This window comes from Schistocerca cancellata, chromosome 2, assembly GCF_023864275.1.
Source record: "Schistocerca cancellata isolate TAMUIC-IGC-003103 chromosome 2, iqSchCanc2.1, whole genome shotgun sequence".
NCBI classification, from domain to species: Eukaryota; Metazoa; Arthropoda; class Insecta; order Orthoptera; family Acrididae; genus Schistocerca; species Schistocerca cancellata.
The window spans coordinates 849,022,067-849,050,064 of NC_064627.1; the positions used below are offsets into that span (position 1 = coordinate 849,022,067).

The 27,998-nt window shown below is 42.5% G+C and overlaps 1 protein-coding gene across 1 annotated transcript in view; it reads right to left on the reverse strand.

The window, feature by feature from the left end:
- LOC126159271 (uncharacterized) overlaps positions 1 to 19,558 on the reverse strand; it is a 538,531-nt gene extending 518,973 nt beyond the window's left edge. Inside the window, exon 1 of the mRNA XM_049916503.1 lies at positions 18,329 to 19,558. Within this exon, the coding sequence (XP_049772460.1) occupies positions 18,329 to 18,514 (186 nt within the window). The 5' untranslated portion in view covers positions 18,515 to 19,558. The remainder of the gene's footprint in view (positions 1 to 18,328) is intronic.
- Between the last annotated feature and the right edge of the window lie 8,440 nt (positions 19,559 to 27,998).

Sequence of the window (27,998 nt, forward strand, 5' to 3'; positions counted from 1 at the left end):
ACAAATTTATACGCTCTAAAAGCGACAAGCCTCTTCGAGAATGACCAAGCCAGCTCTAAATTATATGGAAGAGATTCCTTTAACTCCAATATTAAAATTAAATAAATTCGTGTACAGAACGTGGTAGGAATAAAAGCTTTAATGGGCTATCTGTTATTTACCTATGTTTATCATTACAACAGGGATTTGTTTGTAAAAGACTTAAGAATTTAAGTAAATTACGTCACCAAAGCTGATTCTTTAACTTTCAAAGAATGTACAACAATAATTTATCCACTTTACTGGCTGTTTAGCTCAGTGGCTGTGAATTATATTTTTTTTAATAACTACAGCAACCAGCCACTTTTCACATATATTTATTTAAGCTAATACGCGTTTCGGACTTTCATCTTCTGTTAGCGTAATACATATTTGAGTTTTCAGTCAGCACATAGTTACAACGTAGACAGCAAATTGGATGCTGCAACTGCCCTGTGCAAAATTAGAATTTTGTTTAGCTACCACACATCGCGACTTGTACATTTACGATGTATTGCTGTTTGGGCGTACTTAAAAAAATGAGATATCCATCATCTTGCCGGCTGACATCTTTTTTTAAGTCCGAAAATACATTTTTGGTCGAAGACTACATTTTGCTTGCAAGTTCAGCTATGGTCAAAGTTATATTTTGATTACGGTTTCTGTATAACTAAAAAAACCGAAATTGCTTAACATGAATGTGCTGAATATCATATATGATTAATAAGTAAGTGTATGGGTTGTTCTGTCTTTGTTGTTCATAAATGTCATTCAGATGTGATAGGAAAAAAAAGGAAAGAAGGAAAAGTAATATTAATTCTTTTAAATAAAATGTACCATATTTTTTTTATGTAATAGAGCATATAACCTAAACTGTTTCTAATGCATTTATTTAATAATCATATAGAGTACTCAGCACATTATTGTTTAACAGTTCCAATTCTTTTTAGTCACACAAGACCTGTGAGCAAAATATAACTTCGAACATACCAAAACCTGTAATCAAAATGTAATCTTTGACGATAGATGTATCTTCGGATGTTAAAGATGTCAGTCGGCAGCATGGCGAATACTTGACTTTTTTGTGCAAAACAGAAGTAAAAAAGTGTTTGTGCCTCATCCATAAGGGTGAAAATCGGAAAAACAACAAAGTTAAATATACAACTTGCGAAGTCTAGTAGCTAAACAAAATTGTTATTTTGCACAGGACAGCCGCGGCATCCGATTTGCTGTCCACGTTGTAACTATGTACTGACTAAAGAGGCAAATGTGTTGCGCTGACTGAAGATGAGTGGAAGTCCGAAAGCCGTATTAGCTTAAATAAAAATCCGTAAAGTGGCTGGTAGCTGTAGTTAATTCAAAACAGGCTTGCTTTACGAAGGAAAATTCAGAATACTGCCCTAGTTAAAGCCTCGCACTAGTGCAAAGTTGAAATAGACATTAGTGTCACACATTGCATAAAATTTGCTGCTGAATTAGCCTCGTCTCGCGGTTCTAGGCGCTCAGTCCGGAACCGCGCGACTGCTACGGTCGCAGGTTCGAATCCTGCCTCGACCATGGATGTGTGTGATGTCCTTAGGTTAGTTAGGTTTAAGTAGTTCTAAGTTCTAGGGGACTGATGACCACAGATGTTAAGTCCCATAGTGCTCAGAGCCATTTGAACCACTTTTGAATTAGCCTCTCTTAATCATGACACACTGTAAATTACTCGCACAAAAAACTGTGCCCAAGTAGTTGGAAGAAAATTCGATGAATTTCGCCTTACCCAAGAGTTTTTGTTTTACCCAGACATGTTTCAGCACTTTTCGTGCTATCTTTATTTTATTTCTGTTGGGTTGGTTTGATTTCGTGGAAGAGACCAAAAAGTGAGGTCATCGGTCTCATCGGGTTAGGGAAGGATGGGGAAGGAAGTCGGCCGTTCCCTTTCAAAGAAACCATCCCGACATTTGCCTGAAGCGATTTAGGGAAATCACGGGAAACCTGAATCAGGATGGCTGGACGCGGGATGGAACCGTCGTCCTCCCGAATGCGAGTCCAGTGTGCTAACCACCGCGCCACCTCGCTCGGTGTTTCATTTCTGTAAAATTCTTAGTACATATTAACGTTTAGAGAGAACATTTCGTACAAATTTACATTTGTGAATGAAGTGATTGTTGTCGGAAAATGTACATGGGTTGTTCACAATTCACAGTTGAGATATGCATTACTCGACTGGTGAATTGTATGTATGGTGGTTTTTTACAATATGTTTGAAGTTCTGGTCTTGTTGCTTACATGAAGCTATGGAATGTTTATGTTGGTAACTGTGAGTCTGCTACACTATCTGAAACTTGTCATCTGCAAACAGCAGAACGTGATTTTTGTTTTTGTTTGTTAAGTCTTTCCGAACGAAAATGTGTATGTATCGCGTTATTTTGCGTGTTACTTACGGCTTTGATGGCGGAATTCCTCATCCAGTTTTCTTAGCAAGGACGGAAATAAGAAGAACTGCAACACCACAAGATGGTTAGTTACAAGAAAATACAGGTCACGCCCATTTGCAAGAAGGGCAAGAGAAATGATCCACCAAACACCATCCAATACCAGTGACATTTGTTGTGGAATATTAGAACGTAATTGAGTTAAAACGTAAAAAATGGTTCAAATGGCTCTGAGCACTATGCGACTCAACTGCTGAGGTCATCAGTCCCCTAGAACTTAGAACTACTTAAACCTAACTAACCTAAGGACATCACACACATCCATGCCCGAGGCAGGATTCGAACCTGCGACCGTAGCGGTCACGCGGTTCCAAACTGAAGCGCCTAGAACCGCACGGACACTACGGCCGGCCTCCTGTTGATGTTTTGCTCAAATTTGCGAAGTGTATAAATTTGTAACAAACCGTAGTTCCTACATCACTTATTTACCTATACTAACAGTAGTCGTCCTGTCACTGTTCCTGAGGCTACCAACGAAACTATTTCTGCCTGAATGACTCTTGATACAGGACAAAGTCTTACTCTCTGCCTGTCAAGAAGTTCTCAACCCATTCGGAAACGAAATCAGTGTTTGAAGGTATGTGAGCCACAAACGTCTTCCTACATGCGCCTTGTAGTAAGTACGACTTTATATCGGGAACTATACAGACGATGAAATTACCTTGTCCCGAGTTCGAGTCTCGGCCCGGTACACAGTTTTAATCTGCCAGGGAGTTTTATATCAGCGCACACTCCGTTGCGGAGCGAAAAATTCATTCCGGAAACATAAACTATGTTTTATCGGAGGGTGTTGCTCCTTTCACTCGTTGTCGGGCAAGAATGGTCTCGAAGGGGTATGTGAGAGAACGAAATCTCTTCGTACACCCGCCTTGTAATGTTGTACCACCGTTTTCAGCAGGCTGCGGAAGTGTGGAAAAGCATTCGAGCCGCTCTCCTCCCTTTCCCTCTCATCACCGTCATCTAAAACCGTAACTAAATCGTCAAAGACGGCAAGAACTGCAACCAGCGGCGTAATTTGTGTTTCGCTGCGCCAGCTGAGAGCCATGCTGGCGGTGACAATTTGCACGGACAATGGCCTCCCATTCAGGCAGAGCTGTTTCGTTTACGACGCACTCCCCTCTAGCCCAAACACGTAGCGGTAGATTAGAGTCACAAAAAAAGTTCCTCTGCTTATCTCGCCATAGCGAACTGACGTCTGAGGTCCCCACACTCAATGTTGCACACCGTTGTTTATCGCACAGCCTTGAAGATGAATAGCAGTATGTTTCTTTCTTAACTCTATTGCAGTTCAGCTTACACGAACAACTGGTTATCAACTACTCGTTTCGTTATACGTTATGTGTCTTATGACCGTCAAATGAGCTCAAGGAGAGCAGTGGGAGAAGCGTCCCATTATTTTGAACTGAAAATACTGTCAAACGATCCGAGTAAAAACCCTAAGAGGTTATGGTCTTACGTAAAATCAGTAAGCGATTCGAAATCATTTATTCTTTCAGTCAGAGACCATACTGGTACCGAAACGGAAGGTTAGAGAGAGAGAGGGCCTAAGCACTGAAATCGGTCTTCCGAATTTGTTTCACCGCGGAAGATCGTAACACAGTCCCTCGTTTCAATCATCGTACGAATATCGAAATTGGAGATATTGAAATAACAGATCGCGGAATAGAAAATCAATTACAACTGCGAGTGGACTAGACGAGATACTTATGCGAAAAAAGTTGCTCCCTTTGTAGTAGCAGTTTATCACAGATCGCTGGAGCAACGAAGAGTATCTAGCGACTGGAAAAAAGCGGACGTCATTCCCGTTTTCAAGAAGGGCCGCAGGGCAGATGCACACAGTTACAGGCGTACAACGTTGACGCCAATCCGTTGTAGAATTGTGGAACACGTTTTATGCTCGAGAATGATTACGTTTTTCAGCAACGGAAATCACCTCTATAAAAATCAACATTGATTCCGAAAACAGGGATCTTGCTAAACTCAGCTCACTCTGTTCTTCCATGGCAACCATTGCGCTGTAGACAACGACGCCCGGTTTAATCCCTTTTCCCTTGACTTCACGAAGGCATTTTGTACACTGTTGTTATTGACTGAACTGTTTATTACATTCTACTTTTTGTTTGAGTTTTGTGTTGCATCGCGTTTCTGCGAGACGGCGCTCAGTAAGCAGACAGCTCAACTATATCTCAGAGGCGTAGTGAAGATAAAGAAAAATGTCTGGAAAAATATTGCTGAATCTGACTCATCTTACGCGGAAACAGGCTTCGCTCTGGGTGGTACGTCGAATAATGAGCGAAGTACATGGAACTGGAAATCTCTGCTGATTCATTGGGAGCGAATAACTGGCTACGCTTGTAGGACCCGTGTGACAAATCAACCTGATGTCGGTATCTCCTTCGCCCTAGGACTTGCTTCCGGGGAGGCTGATGATTCAGCCAAGTAAGCTCAGACTGTCCCATTTAGACGAAGTAGTGAGTCAGTAGCTAGCGTCTCTCTGTGCGCGTCAGTATGTGTACGCGGTGGCAGAGGCACATGTATTGTGATCAGAAGACGTATTCGTAGATCACGTAAAGTGACATGCGCGCCCTTCGTAAAACCTGTTCTGTTTCTGACTGACCACTGTATAAGGTGTTAAACTGGTGGAGAGCAGACAATGTATCATTTCCGTCAGGAAGTCAGCTGCCTTTGCATTTCAGCTGCCTTTGCATTTCAGCTGCCTTTGCATTCTTGTCACTGTGTGCTAAGTGGTTATGGAAAACGTCATCCTTACCATTCACACAAAATCCTGAAGACACCAAGGGCAGAAAATTCGACAACAATCGCAAACTCAGTATAGCGGCTCGTGTATAAAAATTGCTGACAAAAGTAGTACACAGAACTATGGATAGGAAAATAGAATCAGTTTGGCTTTTAGAATGCTAAGGGCACCGGATAGGAAGTTCTGATTTATAATAGAAGCAATAATAGAAGCAATCAATACACATTCCTAGGATCTATCGACCTAGAAAAAGCGTTCAAGATTGTAAAATCGTGCAAAATATACAATAACTCAGAAAAATAGGAGTAAGCTATAGGAAAAAAGGATAATATACACTATTTACAAAAACCAAGAGAGAATAATAAGTTTGTAAGGCCAACAACGAACTGCTCTGATCGAAAACGATGCAGGACAGGTATAAAGTGTCCCTCCCATATTGTTCAATCCATTCATCAAAGAAACATTGGCAGAAATAAAAGAAAGGTAGAAGAGTCGTGTTAAAATTCAACGTTAAAGGGTATCAGTGGTAAGATCCGCTGATGTCTTTGCTATCTTCACTGAAAGTGAATATTAATTACAAGAGCTATTGAATGGGATAAACAATCCAGTGAGTACACAAGCACAAATTAAGAGTGCGAGTTTTGTTACCATATTTTAGCTTACCTGTGGCTGCAGCTCAGCTTGGTAGGTACTAAATTTTACTGTTGTTAATTGTTCAAAATCATTTAATTCAAGTTCAAAGTTAAATCACTTATTTCTAAATTGCGTAGATTCAAGTTGCTTTTGAGATGATTGTTGAGGTAGCCCAAGACTAACCTTATTTTATTTAATTTCGTAGTGCTTCAGAAACAAAGTTCACTATTAATTTCAGTCACTAAATTAACTTTCAATTTTCTGGTTTTATTAATTCTTTTGCTAAATTAAGTCAGAGAGTAGCGAAATTTATTACTTCTGACAAACATTCAGTTTTCACACAACACGTGTCAACCTTCAGCTGCCATGCTTTTAGTGCTAATTATATGTGCATTAACCTTTCTTTTTCAGTTGTTATAGAAGTTGTCCATAGGACTGGCGACCGTAATTTTCCCCAAATCTCAAATACGTAATTAACGCCAGTTAATTGTTAATGTAACGCCCGCACATTTACTTTCTTTATTAACTCTAACCGTTTCCAAAATTAATTTCCACCAATTTCATTTAAATTTTTCCTTTCATTAAGATGTAACCATTTCCTCCCTCTTTACCAACAGATTAACTTCAATGACGATTGCTTTTCCGAAATTTCAATTAGGTACATGTGGTTTAATTTTTTACTGTCATTAAGGTCGATAAGTGAGGGGGAGGTTACAGACGCTCTCCACAGAATCGGAGAGGAAAGGAATATACAGAAAACTCTGACAAGGAGAAGGGATAGGATATCAGTTACGACATCAGGAAATAATTTCCGTAGTACGAGAGGGAGCGATAGAAGGAAAAAATAAACTGTAAAGGAAGGCAGAGATTGGAACAAATCCAGCAAATAATTGTGGAATTCGGATGCAAGTGCTCCTCATGAAAGAAAACGTTGGTAGAAGGGAGGAATTCATGGAGGACCCATCGAACCAGCCTCAAGACTGTTGTGAAAATAATTCTCATTGCAAGTAAAAGGTTAAATTGAAATTCTATATGCTAAGTCGGCAAAGCGGTCTCAGTTCAAGCATATTTTTGAAAAACCATAATTTCGCATACTATCCATATATCACTTCTTCAAAGCTACTAATTTCGGTCAGATAGCAGATCATCCTTAGGTATCTATAAGCGAAGAGGAAGACGATAATTATCACAACTATCTCAAAAGAAAATAATCATAATATATCCGTAAATCATTCGTCACATAAGTCTTACTTACAAAAAAAGAAAGTCATTACAGAAAATGCGGCATCTTTTTCAGGTATATGATGATTTTTACGACTTGTAGTCACTGTGATATTACGATGTCCTCCATTGCATGCAAACTCCTATGGAAAATCTGTTGTTTAGTCGAAACTGGTTCTTTTCATTAAAAGACAGTCTGCTGTTGTACCTAATTAAGATTTTTCACAAATATTTAAAAGCTATAAATCATAGCATCATTAAAACTATGTACGATCGTATTTATTGACGTTGACCACAGTCCAGGAAGAATAGATATTACCTGAATCGTGGTCTGGTTGAGAACTACTATGCCCGCTGTGTAACCTCCGCTGTAGTGTGAAGCTTCTGCCATAATCGCTCTCCGTCTTGCTGCCACAATCTAAACGCAATCAAATGCAAACGTTTAGTGTGGGTAAAATAAAACTCGACTGGAAAATGTACTGCCTGATAAAGTACCAAGGAGGAGAGGGAAAACTGGAATGAAACCTCGCGGGCTCAGATAGTATGTGATGTTATGTTAGTGATAAAAAAAACCTACACAAATTTATAAAGAACTTGACAATATGATCCCACTTGTTAGGTTGATTTTGCCCTGACGCACACACTGGGACTATAACGTCATCGTAGAAGAATCACAGAGAACGTCGACATCCAGAACCCCCTGTCAGAGAAACGGGACACGGTCTTTGCACGCGCGACGATGGGAAAGCGCAGTCGCAAGTCGCGGCCCATGACTTGCGCTGGCAGTGTTTTGGGGCCCGGTATGAGAGTCCTGACTTCGATTCCCCGTCTGTGTTGACTCATTGGATTATTGGATTCGTTCGTCCGCGGCCGTCGATGCCTTAGTACCGCCTACGCTGATTCCCATGGCTTGCTGAGTTGAAATCCCGACTCTCTGTCAATTATGTCATTAGCAAAATATATTTCGACTGCTTCTTTGATAGAGTTTCATTACATGGAGGCGCACGAAAGATTTTTTGGCTCTCCGTAGTATTAAAAGAACGGCACCCATGGTCTAGGGGGTACCGTCCTTGACTAGCAATCAAAAGCCCTCGGTCCCTGTTTCGAACCCCACCACCGCTCTCGCCTTATTTCTCCAGCAGTCTCACTGGGAAGTTTCATGATACATTGCTCAACGACACTGATAAAATCCTTGATGAGTGAAGTCCTTGGAGTGGGCGCAAAATTTAGTTCCTCTTCCAGCACTAATTTCACAGCGTCACTCAGTGTCTTATCTGCGTAAATAAACACAGTGCTTCCGCATAACTTACCTTCTTGCGATGAGAGGTGTGTGAGGCTGTAGAGCTTTGAAGTTCGTCGCGCCACAGTCTGGTGCCGCGTCCCGTCCGAAAGCGACCACGTAACACCGTCCACACACACCGAGGAATCCGCTGACAGACGCGACGACATAGATGAAGCGAAAGCAAGCTCCTGGAGACTAATTCTGATCTTGTATAGCGGATTCTCTCCCCAACGCCCTGCTGACTTCTTGTTTAATCCTCTTAGTGGCCGGTAATGGGTAAATCTGACAAGATATCTCAAAAAAAAAAGGAGAGCGCTCAACAGTCTGCTTCTCTTGTTGCAAAGTTTATCGGACTCACGTATTCTGTTGACCATCTCCTCCCACTTAGAGCTGGTACCGGCATACCCATTTATATACACTTTAAGTCCACCAGGAGGATTAAACAATGAGCCAGCGTGGCACTGGTGAGAGAAAGAATCCGTTATACGTAGTCGATTTCGGACTGGACGCGGCGCTTCAAACTTCCAAGTTCCATCGTTTCATACGCTACTCATCGGAAGAAGATAAACTATACAGAGGCACTGTGTTTAATTACACAGATAAACCACTGAATGACGTTGCGGTAGCACAGTTTGGAAAGGGACTAGATTTTGCGCAACCGCCAAGGACTTTATCAGTGCCACTGAGCAAGGTGTCTTGAAATTTCCCAGTGAGACTGCTGAAGAAATAAGGCTAGACACTTGCAGGTTCATAACTAGGATGCCCGCACCCAAACAGAACATCACCAATGAGCAAAGGAAAGAGCTCTGTTCGTTAAGATACTTAAACAGTAATTTTACCAGCTGACAGGGGAAAGGCTACTGTTCGTTTGCCTGCATCATCTTGCTTTGACAAGATGACCGATTTACTTCAGGATTCATTGGGTCGCCGTCTCCAAAAGGACCTGCCGGATGCAGTACAACGGAAGACATCCCTCCTTCTCAAAATCAGCCCGTTGTCGAACCTCTGAAAAAGAGCTTAGGAGTACAAGGGCCAGTTCCACCATGCCTGCAAAAGATACACAAGGACGGGGATCCGTTTAGCCCATTATGAGCAATATGGGAGCCTCAACGTGTTACCTAGCAGAACATATGGCTTCTCTTTTCAGGAATTTGCTAGGAAAATATGAACACCAAATTCGAAACTCAGAATAATTTGTACAGCGACTGCATAACTTGCGTTTCTAAGCAACTCATATATTGCCGTGTGGCAAGGGCCTCCCGTCGGGAAGACCGTTCACCTGGTGCAAGTCTTTCGAGCTGACGCCACTTCGGCGAATTGTGTGTCGATGGGGCTGAAAGAATGATGATAATGATAACACAAAAGCCAGTCCCTGAGAGGAGAAAATCTCCGACCCAGCCGAGAATCGAACCCTGGCCGTTAGGTATGACATTCCATCGCGCTGACCACTCAGATACCAGGGGCGGACACTGATGTATTAATGAGTTTCAATGTGGTCTCTTTGCTCACACGAGTACCTCTGGTGGATTCACTGCAACTCATAGCAGCATAGCTGGGAGGCGGGCATCTTTTCAAACATGTGCGTACCTCTACTTAATTTTTATTTAACGATCAATATTTTGAACAAAATGACGGTGTCACTGTTTGTAGTCCCTTGTATCTCATAGTAGCTGATTCTTTTTTGAGGGACTTCGAGGACGAAGAACTGAAGTTGGGAGTTTTGAAACCTAAATATTTCTGGGCGACGCATTTACGGTAGGGCCACGTGGGACAGCACCGCTTCATTTCTGGCACACATGAACTCCCTCCATCCGAGCTATACTTTAACATGGAAGTGGAGAAAAATGGAGACTTGCTTTTCTTCTATGTCCCGGTCCATTGGAAAGTAGGTTAGTTTGGGCACAGTGTGTTCTGTTAACCAACTCACATTGACCTGTATCTTCGAAGCTACGAGTTGCTATCATCCATCCCAGCACAGTTGTTTATCACGGGTCTAGTTCAAAGGGACTAGAGTTATCTCAGATCCAGGGAAGCCGGCCGCGGTGGCCGAGTGGTTCGAGGCGCTTCAGTCCGAAACCGCGCGACTGCTACGGTCGCAGGTTCGAATCCTGCCTTGGGCATGGATGTGTGTGATGTCCTTAGGTTAGTTAGGTTTAAGTAGTACTAAGTTCAAGGGGACTGATGACCTCAGATGTTAAGTCCCATAGTGCTCAGAGCCACTTGAACCATTTTTTTTTTTTTTTAGATCCAGGGAGCTTATCAGCAGGGCTTAGCCATCTTCGCTCTGTGTTTATCCAGAACGAGAATTGTTTTTCTATCTTATATTGGCTGCGTGTCCTTTAAGAGCTGCAAGGTACTCAAGAAGCATTATATAAAATCTCTCTTCCTCTCTCCAGCGAGCGAGAAAGCGATGGGTTCTGTTATAGACAACCCACTTCCAAGGAGATCATACAGCGACCAAATCTGCACTGTTGAGGATAGACGCGATGGATATAGACATCACACTAGATTAGGTCAGCGAAAAGAGATTGTTGTTACTGAATACTGTCTTCACACGGGACATACCATGAGCTACGGAGAGACGATGATTATTTTGTCCACTCCCTCATCAAAGAAGTATGTCTCAATACGTGTAAGTGATGACCCGATTAACAAGAGACACGGGATTTCAACTCAAAGGCATGGGAACCAGCGTTACAGGCAGGAAGGCGCCGTCGGCCGCAGACGAACGAATCCACTGAATCAGTAGAGACGGGGAATCGAAGTCAAGAGACTCAAATCGGGCGCCGAAGCTCTGCCCGCGAGCGCTATGGCGTGCGACATGAGACCGCGCATTTTCCGCGTCACGCATCCAAAGACCGTGGTCCGTTCCTTCGGCATGAGGGTCTGGATGTCTATGCCCCCTCATATTCGTCACGACGACGTTACAGCCCCACATCTTGATGTCTGAACTTATTTAGCGAGCCGGCACATAAATTGGCGAGACACTGCACCAACACGTCAATAAGCACCTGAAGATAACGAGCAGCTGTCTCAATGAAATACTGTGCAGCTCTCACAACTATCACGGGTCCACTTCGTATCCCCTACACTTGTTATCCACAAGAATTTTGACAACAGCGGCCCCACATGTAATACTTGTAGGCGAATTTTTCCTGAAAGTTTGATAATGTCAATACTTTTTCTTCTTTCTTATCCTTTTTGAAGGTATTCCCTAGTCGTTGCGTAACACCGTCAACTTATCAAGGCAGTACAGGCAAAAAGCTGCAGTGTTTCTGTTGATAACATTACTGTAGCGATAACGTCATTCGGCAGAAAGTTTCATGGATTTCCTGAGACGACACGGAATGTGTTCATAAGATTGCATCGCACTCGGATGAAATGCCAGCTTTCTTCAGTGAGTATATGATAAATAAACACAGTGTTAAGACCGTGAACAACGAGTAACAATTTATAAGATAATTAGGAGCTATTTGACATGCCACTGGTATTCTACACTTACATATTTGCTTCGTGTTTATATTGATAAACGTTTAGCTTAATTTTACGTGAAGGATTGACACTGCTGCCCCGCTTTTAGGTTTGCTGTTCTGTGTTACTGAATTGAAATAATGGCTTCAAAGCAGTTCAGCTGTCGCTATTGTATAGCTACATTTACTGCTTCCTCAGGATGTGCACTGCATCCAGGAACAATTCCCAGCTGCCACGCGAATGTTCATTACTGTTAATGACACACGAAATATTTTGTGACTGAGAGACGTGCAATGTGCGCCAACCTTTTGGAGGTGTGCTCATTTCAAAAATTTCTACTCAGCGAGTACATAGATATATTGGAAAACTCTGCAAACGGCATCGACAAACGAAACAGGATGTTTTTACGAGCTATGAAATTCTATCTACAACTAGGAAATTGCCAGCCGAAACTAAGAAATACTTGTACAGGAACAGTGTTGCGGGCAGTGCTTCGATTTAGTCCAGCGAGGAGAAAATAAATAAATGAATAAATACAAGCTCGGATTGTACAACAATGGGGAAGAAATCAAATGAAACCTTTCCGTGTGGGCGGATCCTGGTGTTAGCCTTATGTGGTTTAAAAGAACAATCAAAAACGGTGATCTGAAACATCGCTCCTAAGGAACAAAAGTCCATTGAGTCAAAAACTTCGTCATCTTGTACCTGTGTTCTCGATAAGAAAGCGAGTCGTCATTATTTATTGAAGTATAAAATTAACGGCTCAAACTCAACAGCTACCAAGTTCTTACCATTTGTACCACCATGAAAGATAACATACAGCAAACGTTTATCAATGACGGCTATTTTCGAATAATGCCATAATCTTCTACACGTGAGTTTTATAGCTACTTCGTACAAACGTTCAGTAGTAAAATACTCCCAGGAAAGACAACTAAAGGTGATCCGTTTAATGTTACTTCGCACCACAGTAATCTGCCGTGAAAGATGCGCGACATTTAATTGCAGTGATGTTAGGATAGTCGAGAATTACATGTCGGTAGTTCTTCCCCCTCTTTGTCATTTATTTTTCACATGGTCACTCAAATTCTGCTTACATAAAAAAGACGCCGGCTGAAGAAATATGTATTAGTTATCACAGAGGCTTAGTTCCGCTATCCAAGTTTACCGTTTACGTTAGACTACACCCTAAGTGAAGTATAATAATCAACAGTGACATCCGTACCTTGCACGTCACCAGTTGGTTAATCGCGGTACAACTTCCACTTTCCAGTTCTACCACGAACGTTCATGGCAAGAGAGATTGATTTCACGCTTGTCTCTTCGAAGGCGCCGGTGCCACAATTGCACTTCATCTTGCTCGTTTCCCGGTATTTGCACATGTTGCTGATTGGGGTGTTCTTAGTCCGCGTTATTACTTTTATCTCACTTCGCTTTATCTTTTACTGGAACTATGTCCTCAACAACATCGTGTGATTAAATTTCTTTCAAATTCTCAGTTTCAAATCGAAAACAAAGCAATTTGTAAGCCGAACTATTGGCATCTGATCCCAGAACACTTATTTATGTAATGACCGTTTCCTCCAAAAAACTGCAAAAATATATTCGCTCTTTTGAAGACAGTGCTAACATTCAACATCTATATAGACAAAGACGCTTTAGGTGGGTGTGGATCGTGGTAGCTACTACGTAAATATTGAAAGAATCAGAGATATCGAGTAAAATCCGTATTTACTACGAAAATCGATCTTCATAACTCTCGATGCGTTCTTGTGTCAGCTCATCTTCAGATTCGGATCACAGAGACACCGCACACATTTCTACATCTGTCTGCCTAAATTATTAGATTTGATACATTAATCTAAAACATTTTAAAGTTACTGAAGAGCACCGGTGCAGGCTACACTTAAATTATGAGACACTGCACCGTTTTCGTTCTGCTTTGTTAGTGTTACACCCACAGTCATACATATTTACTGTCCTTTGACTCGGGACTGACATTTTTCCTGAAGGTGTCAACGATGTACATTTGGATGTCATTCACACATGGAATAATAATAAAGCTATGCAGTAGTACAGAGTGACCAAAATGAAAATAGCTCTGAAATCGCAAATAAAACACCATTCTTAATGCAACAGTTATTCAATGATGAGGATTTTCTGTTTCACTCCGGCGCATGTTCAGTTAGTTTATATAACCGAACAAACTGAACCATCCCTCATTTGAAGAAATAAAAACTGGAGTCCGGCTGTTCCGATACAATCTCGTTCAGAAACCACCTGCAGTGCTGAATGACAGGAGGTTGCTGGGGAAAATTTAAACAGTATAAAATAGAAATACTGAAGGGATGTAAAAACAGATTATTTTGAAAATACTCATTTCATTTCATTATGTTCGTACATTTACAACTAACAGATTTGCGACTCCGTCAAACATTTTTATAGGCTGTCGTTCATTTTGTTTCCTGGTCCTCGATCTCGTTTATAATAATCTCTTTGCCGTTCAGTTATTTTACGGGACAGGCTCTTTTTGTCCGTCCTGTTTAAGTATTGTGTTAATTTGGAAATTCGCAGTAAGTGTACGTGCATCTTTACATTAAAAGATATTTATAGTACGTATTAAACAGCAAGAATCCAATTTAATTCACGTTTTTACTTTAAATATGCCTTGAAGATGAACACTCAGTCTGCTTAATTGCATCGAGCATCAATATAAGAGCTTTTTGTGACAAGGAAACTTTTATTTTTCAATAAATGAACAGTGATGGTCGTAATGATTTACGTAATAGATACGATATAATATTAAACGGCCAATGTCATCATTAGACCCTATACATTCAAAGACATTACCAATGTAGCTCGCCTAGCACTGGTGTAATGAATGATTTTGACTCATCGAACCGCAGAGGCTGTACTTTATTATGCGACGTATCTAAAAGTTGCCAAGATAGTATGATACCGTATCATCTACGCGAGAGAATCAACTAAAATTGTTACTTATACAGCAGCTTATCTCGCTGAAAGGTCACGCTTTTAACAAATGAAAGCTGTTGGCCCCCTGCTGCATAAATCCACAGATCTAGTGTACGGAAGGCTTCGGTATATTCTTTGAAGTGCGATGTCATGTCTTATGAACATGACGTCTGCTATGTTTTTGTTTGTGAGATTCTATTTTAGATGTCGTCTCATGTTTGTTTACAATGTAACATTTAGTTCTTGTGTGTGGTGGTTTAGATGTTTTGTTTACTAAACCTACATACGTCTAGCATGACATGACGATCCGCTGATCTGTGTGATGCTGTAGATCGGGTTGTATATTACACACATATAGGTCTCAAGATCGCTATAATGCCGTTGTGCTTTGACCAATGACGTCCGACATCCGTCTGTAGGACGAATGTACCACGAAGTCAAGGTTTGATCAGAGGGTGATAGTTTGGTTATGTGTGTTTATATTCGAACTACCTATTTTAACATTATGATGACAAATCCTACGTAACCTTGAGGTAATCCTTGGGTGCATAAATAAGTAAACAAGATTAATAAGTTTTTATTTTTACATTGCTCGTTCTCAAAGGTATTTCAAAAATACGTTTTTGAACACGTTCCTTGCACGAAAACAAGAAAAAGATTCGTGCAAACATAGTTCCGAAAATTCTTCGTTTTCGCTTTATTAATGTAAGTTAGCGTCGAGCGGTTTTCCTGGTACAACCCACCAACTTGATTTATCTATGTAAGTTGTGTTCCCCGGGAGACTTGGTTTGCATTCATCATTCGCTTGAAAACGTGTCGATTGTGTACGTGTACTACAAGTAGGGAGTTAACTGAATGTGCTGGTTCAAACGTGGCAGGGTATTCATATCGTTAGCTGGCAGACATGATTTTTTAGCACTAGAAGATGTGCGCCTGCTAAAATAAAGGAATGCGTGACTTCTACATGATGGAGCTCCAGCATAGTTCAGACTCAGTGTCAGAGATGCACTGACTGTTTTCTACCAGCACAGGTGGATAGGTAGAGGAGGACCAGTTGCACATCCTGAACGTCTCTCTAACGTCAGCTGGATTATTATCTCTGGGGGCTCCTTACATAACTGATCTATGCAGAAGACCAACCCGGATGCAGAAACTCCTCACTAATGTATCAAGGAAGCCTACAAAACCATTCGTAACTGTCAGGTAATATTTGAAAGGATGCGACAGTCCACGATTTGAAAGGTGCACGGGTGTTTATATGTAAGAGAAAGGCATTTGGAGTGTTTAATGCAAACTTCCGTTTGCTACTCGAACGCATAGGATTTCCGCATACGTGTTTATATGAACTACTTTCCTTTTTTTGTGTGAGGAAGCTGTTCCCAAAGTTTGTAATGGCATTTTTTAAACATTTACGGTAATTGTTGCGTAGTGGCTCCCCCCTTGCATTTTCCATAGTGTGCGTGCGATAGATGTATGTAATACGCATCTAGGTACCCGTAGTAGACTAGTCCAATATCTAATACAGGGTTACGGAATTTATTTCTGAGTTTTGATTTTTATAACGAGAAATGTGTTAGATGTGGCGAAATACGTTAAATATGACATAACGTAGATCAAAACTATTCTACAAATCAATCTGTCGCCACAGTATTTCCTTAGCATTCACATTCGTTGGCTCCGCCACCTCAACCCAACTATCATCTTCCAACCACATCTAGACATCGGACCACGCTGCGGATCGGTGTCGCCAGAACCATGACCACCATTAAGGGGTACAGGACGTCGAACGGGCCGACTTGGAGCAGGAGATTCACCACAGGACATTTTAATTTCTATTGTCTATACTTTTACAAATAAATTCATGAAACTTTGTCACCATGACCAGGAAGGATTGAGAACTCACACTCATCGCAGTGGAAGTTCAAAAACGTAGCAAAATACCTTTTTTACAAGTGAAATTTCATCATTTTTTCACTTATTACTGGCTGCATTTGTTGTTATAGGTACAACTTTCTTCCTAAGCAAGGGAGATTCTTCTATGAATTTTTCACAGCATACAAACAGTAGTTACAGGTGTATGAAACTCTAGAATTTTCCAAATCTATTAAAAAACTGTGGAAAAAATTGAGATAATTAACTATAAAACTTGAATTTTGGCTAAACATGAAGTTTAAAATGTATCCGCCATTTATTTTTTTCATAAATTAAATAACTTCTATAGTTTCATACACCTGTAACTATGGTTTGTATGCTGTGCAAAAGTCATTGGAAATACGGAAGCGTCCGATTCCGCCCGTCTGCTTTTACCCATGACGTCGCAAATATGGCGGAAACGATCATAAACCACGATTCCAATATGGCGCATATAAAGTCGGTACGTATACATTATGAGGACGAAAATACATCGAAAAACAAACACACACAATTTCCACAAAAAGCCTAACGACACTAACGGGACATTCGCGGGAAATGGGGTGTTTTTGGGTGGGGGCAAACTAAATACAAACAAATTTAGACACCCTCCCACACACAAAACCACACAAAATGACGAAAAACACCGACATCACAAAACTCCCCAAATACCACTAAACACAATATCATCTGGAATCGGACACTTCCCTTGATCTATATAGCTCAACAGCAACTTCCGATCGCATAAATAGAATCAAACACTTCCCTTGGCTTATATAGCTCAAAAACATCTCCCGATACCAATATCAACATACACAGCCACTCATTGGGATCGAACACTTCCCTTGACCTGCGCAGTGTTAATTTTATCAGTCATATCCATTCCTGAACAAAAACAACAGCCGATTAATTTTACTAAAATTACCGCATGACGTACAGCGAACAACACTAAATTAACCTTCACACAAAATCGTTAACTCACTGAAACGAATTCCACTACAAACACAGCCGACACTCTAACAATTCTTGATAATGGGAAAAAGCAAACTGAACCCATTACACCACACAAACGAAAACCCTGAACATACCACCAGAGAGCACAACAAACCACAACACGACGACATCTACAAACACGCCACACACACAAACCACGCCGTCATGACGTCACACACGACAACACCCTTACGTCATGGGTCAAAGCCGACGCTTGGGATCGGACGCTTCTGTCGACCCAAGTCGGTCATCGAAGAATCTCTCTTAGTTAGGAAGAAAAATGTACCTATAGCAACAAATGCAGCCAGTAGTAAGTGAAAAAATGATGAAATTCACATGTAAAAAAAAGGGGTGTTTTGTTACGTTTTTGAGCTTCCACTGCTACGAGTATGAATCCTGAATCCTTCCTGGTCATGCTGTTGACGTCCTACCCCCCCCTTGAGGGAGGTTGGAGAGGGGGGGGGGGAGGTTATCACATTGTAGCCACAGCAGCCAGTATGTCGATCGAGAGAGGAGTTTTGACACCCAGCGGTGTTAAGTTTCGCCTAGCTATTGCCACGTCCAACGGGAGTGAAATTTGCGACTTACTATGCGCTGCGTCTTGTCGGGGGCGATGGCGGTGATCTCGAAAGAGCGTGGCGGCGGCGGCCCGCGGTCCTTCAGCCTGGCCGAGATGAGGCCGGGCACCCTGGTCACAAGCGACAGGCGCCGCGAAAGGCGACGCCCCAGCCGCGACGCCGAGCGCCGCGGCGACCGATCCGTGGCGTCCGTCATTGCGACGGCGGCGGAGCTGGAGCTGGCCTCGCTTCACTGTGCACTTCACTTTCACCGGGCGCTGAAGTGGCACTCTGCCGCGATCACTGATTCACCAGCATCCAACAGGTGTCGACGAAAACAGAGGTACGCTGGCCTTTCAGTAGTTACCGCCTCACTGTAGCCCAAATGGTATCACACCTTCTCTAGACTTCTCCAATGTGTCCACAAAATACCTGCAGATTTTGTTGCCCTACCACAGTCCCTGACCTGAGAGTGCCAATGTTTTGTCACCAAACGGTGTTCATCATCCCTTGGATGTGAACCAGAAACAATTTCAGAAAAAAACCTATTATCAACATACACAGTAATCTCTTGTCTATCCCTTGAGCAACTGCGGGAGGCAATTGCGAACTGTACGCAGTGCCAGCATGATATCTCCAATCAACACGTATCGCAAGGTAGACTCCTCACAGTTTCAATCAAATAATCGTGAAAGTCACTGCCAGTCACTTGTTGCGCAGCAGGTTGAGCCAGAGCACACTCGAGAAGAAAGTTTCCACGTCCACAGCAGCGATGTGCAGTTTCACTTTCATGGCAATAAGAACCACTCTAAAGCTCTGCTGGCTTTAAATGCAGCACACAAACTGAACACCCGCTGCAGATCGGGCCAGTGATACAGCGAGTCGTCGCAAGAAGCACCACGACATCTACACATATAGTGAGATCGCACTCGGAAAAAGCACTGACAAGCAAAACTCGCGTCTTTTATTTACACATGTCAGCCAACGGTGGTGCCTCAGAAGGCAGCATACTGATAAAAATCCGGCGTCCTCGGCTGGGAGAGTCACACAGAGTTGGCTCTGTCGATAATTGCGCGAACACGCGACTAACAGGTGTACCGCACGGAACGGACCGAGAACGAACATCCGCGAACGCGTCACATACGTCCCGAAGGACCCGTCGTGTGCCCACCGAAGACACGTCGCAAGACCGCGGACCTGTCACTCGTCTGCAGACACGGAGCGTCGCCGGCCGGTGCAAACGTCGCGTCGCGCGCGGCGTGTAAACAAACACTGCGTGCTGGCGGCGGCTGGCCCAGGAGCTGCGCGGCTCGGCGCGACTGCGTCTGCGCAGTGACTGTGAGCGCCGCCGCGGCCGGCCGGCCCGCGCGCCGGGCCGTGTGACGTCACAGCAGGTAACAGTACTGCCCGCGCAAGTAGCTCAGGTCAGTGTAAACACGCGCGGCGCGGGGGCGGGCCCACGCAGAGTCAGGAGAAGGGTTTGACGTCGCGTTGGTGAGGTCATTAGAATGGACCATAAACTCTGTCTGGGGAAGAAAATCCTCCGTGCTCTTTCACGCACGAAGTAATGGCCGCAATCGACAGGGGATCTCAGGCTGATTCCGTATTTCCGGAAAGCTTTTGGCACAGTTCCTCACAAGCGACTTCTAATCAAGCTGCGGGCCTATGGGGTATCATCTCAGTTGTGCGACTGGATTCGTGATTTCCTGTCAGAAAGGTCGCAGTTCGTAGTAATTGACGGCAAATCATCGAGTAAAACTGAAGTGATATCAGGTGTTCCCCAGGGAAGTGTCCTGGGACCTCTGCTGTTCCTGATCTATATAAATGACCTGGGTGACAATCTGAGCAGTTCTCTTAGGTTGTTCGCAGATGATGCTGCAATTTACCGTCTAGTAAGGTCATCCGAAGACCAGTATCAGTTGCAAAGCGATTTAGAAAAGATTGCTGTATGGTGTGGCAGGTGGCAGTTGACGCTAAATAACGAAAAGTGTGAGGTGATCCACATGAGTTCCAAAAGAAATCTGTTGGAATTCGATTACTTGATAAATAGTACAATTCTCAAGGCTGTCAATTCAACTAAGTAGCTGGGTGTTAAAATAACGAGCAACTTCAGTTGGAAAGCCCACATAGATAATATTGTGGGGAAGGCGAGCCAAAGGTTGCGTTTCATTGGCAGGACACTTAGAAGATGCAACAAGTCCACTAGAGAGACAGCTTACACTACACTCGTTCGTCGTCTGTTAGAATATTGCTGCGCGGTGTGGAATCCTTACCAGGTGGGATTTACGGAGGACATCGAAAGGGTGCAAAAAAGGGCAGCTCGTTTTGTATTATCACGTAATAGGGGAGAGAGTGTGGCAGATATGATACGCGAGTTGGGATGGAAGTCATACAGCAAAGACGTTTTTCGTCGCGGCGAGATCTATTTACGAAATTTCAGTCACCAACTTTCTCTTCCGAATGCGAAAATATTTTGTTGAGCCCAACCTACATAGCTAGGAAAGATCATCAAAATAAAATAAGAGAAATCAGAGCTCGAACAGAAAGGTTTAGGTGTTCGTTTTTCCCACGCGCTGTTCGGGAGTGGAATGGTAGAGAGATAGTATGATTGTGGTTCGATGAACCCTCTGCCAAGCACTTAAATGTGAATTGCAGAATAGTCATGTAGATGTAGAAAGAAATCGTCCAGGCATTTACGGAAATCACAGAAAATCTAAATTCGATATGTGGATGGGGCTTTGAAACGCCGTCCACGTTAATGGTGGCTGAAATCCGTAGGCGTGAAAGTACTTGGAAGGTTACAGCAACTAGTCACTTTTTATTGAGTTTTATTCATACGGAGATGCGTTTCGGGACTTTTTGAGAGTGTAAAAGGACACCAAATAAAGTACGGCAACGCACAAAAATTTCGATATACTGCATTATGATGATTATAACGACGAAGTCGATTGTTTGTCTGCAGACAACGACAATAGAGGAGATGGATTATCTGACGAAGTTGGCGCTCAATATGAACCTTTTTAGTTGGCGTAATACATTTATATATTCATGAATGTAACATTGTGCAAAATAATTCGCTTAGCTACCACGTTTTGTATATTTATGATTAATTAATTATTAGGTGTTCTTTAGTTCCAAGGCTTGATACTTCTATTTTCGTCACTGTGCATGACACGTAATTACTTTTTTTCCTGTGGAGTTTTCGGAGACAAACTGTCCTGGCTAACTGAATGTACCGATATCGGAGATCGGCCTCGTCACGTTTCGCAATTGTATGTGTAGCGCACACAATTTCAGATCCATTGCTGCAGCGAAGCATCTTCTAGTGACGTACCAACACGTTTGTTTCTATCGAAAATTATTCCTAAATTCAAGTTACAATTTTCTTTCTTATACACTCCTAAGCAACTGAACTTGCTTGTGCTTATAGACTTATTATGGCGAAACTTGAAACTTGATAGATGCCTCCATATGAATAAAAAAAAGGTTAAATTCACAATGCATACAGTATAGTGACCCACGCAAGGTTATTTTACAGGTATTTTCTCAATGCTATAAATTTACTGTATTAGTAATTATCCTATTCTAGTTCAGTAAGTACATAACCATTCATGTGAATTGCTATAAAACAGCCATATGCGACTAATAAGACGAGGTACTGGCAGAATTGTAGCAGTGAGGACGGGTCGTGGGTCGTGCTTGGGTAGCTCAGTTGGTAGAGCACTTGCCAGCGAAAGGCAAAATTCCCGAGTTCGAGTCTCGGTACGGCACACAGTTTTAATCTGTCAGGGAGTATCATATGCGACTCATATGCAGTGTTTAAAAGCAATTTTTTTAAGCATTACATCCTACTGCACAGTACTTTGAAAGCATGTCTGCTAGTTCTCGTAACAACGAGTAATTCTCAGGGTTAACAGGGGGGCTCTACAGTGCGGACACATCACTGGATTTGTTTCTTTTTTTTGCGTAGATCCACAATCGTCAACACAGCTTAAAGGTGTTTGGTATAAACGTAAATAGTTTACAAACAAGTCTAACACACTCCTCATTCGAAGCCTAGTACCGCCTGAAATACCGTCCGTTCCGCGATGCCTAGAACCAGGTACGGTGGTTCCTTGTTTATCCGTCCCTTTTTCTTATTTATTATTTAGTTTAGACTTGATAATTGGGAAGTAACAGCTGAAAAAATCTTACCCGGATCGTGGCAAGGTGTCAACAATGAATTGTCCGGTACATGATCCCGTTCGTTGAGAGAGTAAAAGGACACCAAACAAAGTACGTCAAGGCACAAAAATTTCGATATACTATATTACGATGGTTCTGACGACGAAATTATCAACGATTGTTCGTTCTGCAGACAATGACAATAGAGGAGATGGATTAGCTGACGAATATGGCCCTCAATATGAAGACATTATGACACAGAGGCGACAACACAGCTGGACAAAATAATGGATTATTTGGAAAGCACGACAGAAACTGTACGGTCAAACTAATGCTTACGAAATGCCTGCGTGATCGTACTGCATATACACCACCCGTTTTTCAGTTTCTAGTCTAAATTTACATGGAAATGACGAACAAAGTGTGCTTAAATGAAAGAAAAGTAGTCAGATGCGAGCAGGGCTCACGCACAGAGGTTTCCGAACGAACTTAATTATGAATACAGACAGTTTATTCATTCCGGGAATCGAGGATATTTACGATTTATGCTCGTTATCTACATTGATGCTGGCAATATATCGGTACAAGGGATTCCGAGGTTTGCTATAATGTTTTACGTTTGAACTCGGATTGCAGATGACAAAAGGAACATTATTCCCTGTGATATAATTACACATTAACAATTTCGGATTTTTCCGTTTGCTTGTAGTGTGAAACTTTGCTTCTTGCAAGATTTCATGATTCTAGGTCAACAGGAAGTAACCCATAGGCTTTGATGAGTGAGTATTCGCGTATCAAAATACGTGCCATAAATGACCGAAGTTTATAATTTTTACACCGCCAAGGGTGATACACCTTAACATGTGAAAAATGTGAACTTGATACGCCCACTCCTTCCTGAGAATAAAGGTTCTTAACAGTAAAACGGAGAGACAGACAACAAAGCGATCCTGTAAGAGTTACGGAACCATAATAAAACAGAGAGAGAGAGAGAGAGAGAGAGAGAGAGAGAGAGAGAGGGAGAGGGAGAGAGTAGTTTCCACCGAAATACTGTTAGATTTAAGCTCATTCATTGCGAATATTTTCTATAACTTGACTGTCAAACCAATTACAGCTACAAACAACAACAATTAGAAAAACTCTTTAAGTTTCATCATTAACGGTTGTAAATTGACCAGCGCCTCTTCCCCCCACTCCCGTCCAACGATATTTTTCATATCTTACACGAAATACAGGGTGTACATAAAGTCCGAGAACACTTTCAATTGTTTATTGCACAAGAACCAAACATTGTACAGATATCATACATATGTCATTTTGAAGAGAATGTATACCGCCACAGCGTAGTTTGTTAATTTGTCGATAGTCAGCGCTAGTCGCAAACATGGCGAGTTCAGGTGCGGAGCGAGCTTTCTGTGTTTAGCAGTTCGACAAAAGCAAGTGTGCTACAGCTGTTCTTACACCGTGTGACTTTTTTCTATATGGAAACATTAAAGATCTGTTGTATGTACCGCCTCTACCACGTGATGTAGCAGAGCTTCGGGGGAGAATACGGGAAGCAACTGTCACAGTCGACGATGACATGCTGGGACGGGTATGGCAAGAATTCGATATTTATGACATCTGTACAGTGTTTAGTTCTTGTGCAATAAATAATTGAAAGTGTTCCCGGACTTTATGTACACCCTGTATATGTACACAATATGCACCAAAATACATTGGAAATTTTTATGCTGTGTAGTACTAAGTTTCTGTTAAAACTTGGGGATTAAATTATTCTTTTGAAAAAAGTAACGAATCTGGTGAGTATGTTGAGAAACTCGTGGGTTACTCTACAAAAAAACAGACAAGGATCACCACATCCTATATTTCTGAGGGGTAGGGGGGGGGGGGGGGGGGGGGAGAGACGAGAACTATCACATCGAGTTTCGATTGACCGTCTAACACCTTTATCGTAATCAATGATATGCAGATCTGAACACGTTACTAAAGGGCTGAATTAGTATGTATTTTAACTGACATAGAGCCAATCTTTATACATTATTTTTAAAACTTAAGACTGTACAATAACTGCGTGCTTTTTTAGGATGCAAGTTTGTGTGCGCTATTTATAGGTGAACGAGAAGGTGATCTTCGAGTACTTTAATCTCAGCCAGCGTAGCTGTCAGCGGTGGATGACACACTGCTTGTCTAAAATATCGTTTAAAACCAGCTTTCAAGCGTCAACAGTGTAGTTTATTCAATAATTTTAACGAACATTCATTCTATGCTATCTGTAATTATTTTCTGTTTTAAACATTTAACTACGTTCACATAAATTTTTAACGGACGTTGATGATCTCGCTCTTGCGCATGCTAATATTATCCATACAATAAAGCAATACCAATTGACTTTTTAATAGACTTTTAAAATAAAGCAATTACAATACCACCTTGCTTCGCAGAAAATGGCCATAACGGCGAGCTAGAATATTGGTTTACAAAACTTACCTTCCGCTGCCAATGCCGAGGTTTCCTTGTTCCCGAAACAGTTCCCAATTGTTATTTGGCTTCCGCGGCGGCCGGCTGTTGTGGCCGAGTGGTTCTAGGCGCATCAGTCCTGCAGCGCGCTGCTGCTACGGTCACAGGTTCGAATCCTACCTCGGGCATGGATGTGTGCGATGTCCTTAGGTTAGTTAGGTTTAAGTAGTCTAGGGGACAGATGACCTCAGATGTTAAGTCCCATAGTGCTCAGAGCCATTTGAACCATTTGAGCTTCCGCGGCGGAAACGACGATCCAATCATTTCTCCGTCCTCTGTTAGTGTTTGGCATTCAAAAAGCCACTGAGAACTGCTCTCGGATGTGAGTTTTCGAGTCAAATAGTGAAGCACACACCTTGAAGATGCAGCGAGAGAGGGACCTGTTAGGACATTGTGCACAGACCCACCACATAACACTTACACGCAGCTATGATGAGCCGATCCAGATGATATTCAAATCGATCTCTCGCCCAATGGCGCCGCTGCTGAGTCTACCGAGCCGTGCTGCAAGCTTGTTTACAAACTCGGCCTGGCGACGCTTCCCCAAACACCTCCTGCCGCAAACTGCAGACATTCGGACGCGAAGCCCGACGTGTTACTGCTCTCAGCACGTAGCGAACAAGCCACTGGCTGCCTCGCGCTTGTCGCAACACGGGCGCCTGCTGCTCTGCTGGCAGTAATCCACACAGCTCGGTGCTCATCCCACTTTGCCTTAACACAAGAGTCTCTCTGTACAATAGAATTTAATAACTCTAACAAGAATATGCAATATGGAATTACCAAGATTGTAAAGATAAAATCCAGAGAGCGAAAGGCTATCTGATTCCTAGAGCACCTTTAATTATCTCTCACTACCTGATCACGAAGTCGACCCAGAAGCCTGCCTATCAGCCCAGTTGTAACCCAACACTCCTTTTCCACACCAGGGCTCCTCTTTCTATATTTCTCTAATTTCCTTTCCAGAAACTTTGTTCTCGGTCTTCGTCGCCAACAATCCCATTCCACATTCCTTACACAGTACTTTCTCTTCAATGACACCTGTCATATACTGTAAAGTGCAGTGCTCCGTTTTTTGCAAAGATTACTTTCATTTTTCTGTACTTTCACAAACAACAATATTTTACATTTATGTAATATTCTGTTGATACTTCAGACATAGGCCTTAATTTGAGGAACAAGTTTCTGAGAAGGTAAGTTTCGAACACAACATTGTATCGTACTGAAACATGGACTGTGGGAAAACCGGTACGGAAGAGAATTGAAGCATTTGAGATGTAGTGCTGCAGACAAATGTCGAAAATTAGGTGGACTGATAAGGCAAGGAATGAAGAGGTTCTGCGCAGAATCGGAGAGGAAAGGAATATGTGGAGAACACTGACAAGGAAAGGGAAAAGATGTTAGGACATATGTTAAGACATCAGGGAATGACTTCCGCGGTACTAGAGGGAGCTGTAGAGGGCAAAAACTGTAGTGGAAGACAGAGATTGGAATATATCCATCAAATAATTGAGGATATAGGCTATAGGTGGTATTCTGAGATGAAGAGGCTGTCACAGGCGAGGAATTCGTGGCGGGCCGCATCAAACAAGTCAGAAGCCTGACGGCCCAAAAAATAAAAAATTAAAAAAAAATAATAAAAATTAAAAATTGAGAATAATCTTCGCGGAAAACACTGAAATCCACAGTATCGATGTATTGTGGATCGTATCGATGTATTGTGGATCGGCTGTCGTCTTTTTAAGCTATATTCAGTCAACTGAAGACTAAACAGATAGTATACACAATATCAACGACAGTTTATAGTTGTCGAAAGATTGTTTTTCCAATATGAGTTTTATTTACAGCTATATGGCAATATGGAAAATACAAGCATATTTTACACACATAGATAAAAGTTTTGCGTCGCCTCGGTTCTGAGAGTTCCGGAACCTGTACAGAAAACTGGGATAGAGATCAACATCACTACCGCCCTTTTTATTGGACATGAAAACCACCCATTGCATGTTGTACCACCATACAGCAAGATCTTCAGAGATGCTGAACACACCAGTACCTCTAATACCCAGTAGCAAGTCCTCCTTCATTGATGCATGCCTGTATTCGTTGTGGCATGTTATCCACAAGTACATCAGGGCACTGTTGGTCCAGATTGTCCCAGCCCTCATCGGCGATTCGGTGTAGATCCCTCAGAGTGGTTGTTGGGTCACGTCGTCCATAAACAGCCCTTTTCCATCTATCCCAGGCATGTTCGATAGGATTCATGTCTGGAGAACATGCTGGCCACTCTAGTCGATCCGTGTCGTTATCCTGAAGGAAGTCATTCAAAAGATGTGCACGATTGGGGGCGCGAATTGTCGTCCATGAAGACGAATGCCTCGCCTATATGCTGCCGATATGGTTGCACTATTGGTCGGAGGATGGCATTCACGTATCATACAACCGTTACGGAGGCTTCCATGACCACCAGCGGCGTACGTCAGCCCTACATAATGCCACTCCAAAACATCAGGGAACTTTCACCACTCGCTGGACAGTGTGTCTAAGGCGTGCAGCCTGACCGGGTGGCCTTCAAACGTGTCTCCGACGATTGTCTGGTTGAAAACATATGCGACACTCATTGGTGAAGAGAACGTGATACCAATCCCGAGCTGTCCATTCGGCATGTTGTTGGGCCCATCTGTACCACGCTGCATGGTGTCGTGGTTGCGAAGATGGATCTCGCCATGGACGTCGGGAGTGAAGTTGCGCATCATGCAGACTACTGCGCACAGTTTGAGCCGAAACACGACGTCCTGTGGCTGTACGAAAAGCATTACTTAACATGGTGGCGTTGCTGTCAGGGTTCCTCCGAGTCATAATCCGTAGGCAGCGGTCATCCACTGCAGTAGTAGCCCTTGGGCTGCCTGAGCGATGCATTTCATCGACAGTTCCTGTCTCTCTGTATCTCCTCCACGTCCGAACAACATCGCTTTGTTCACTCCGAGAAGCCTGGACGCTTCCCTTGTTGAGGGCCCTTC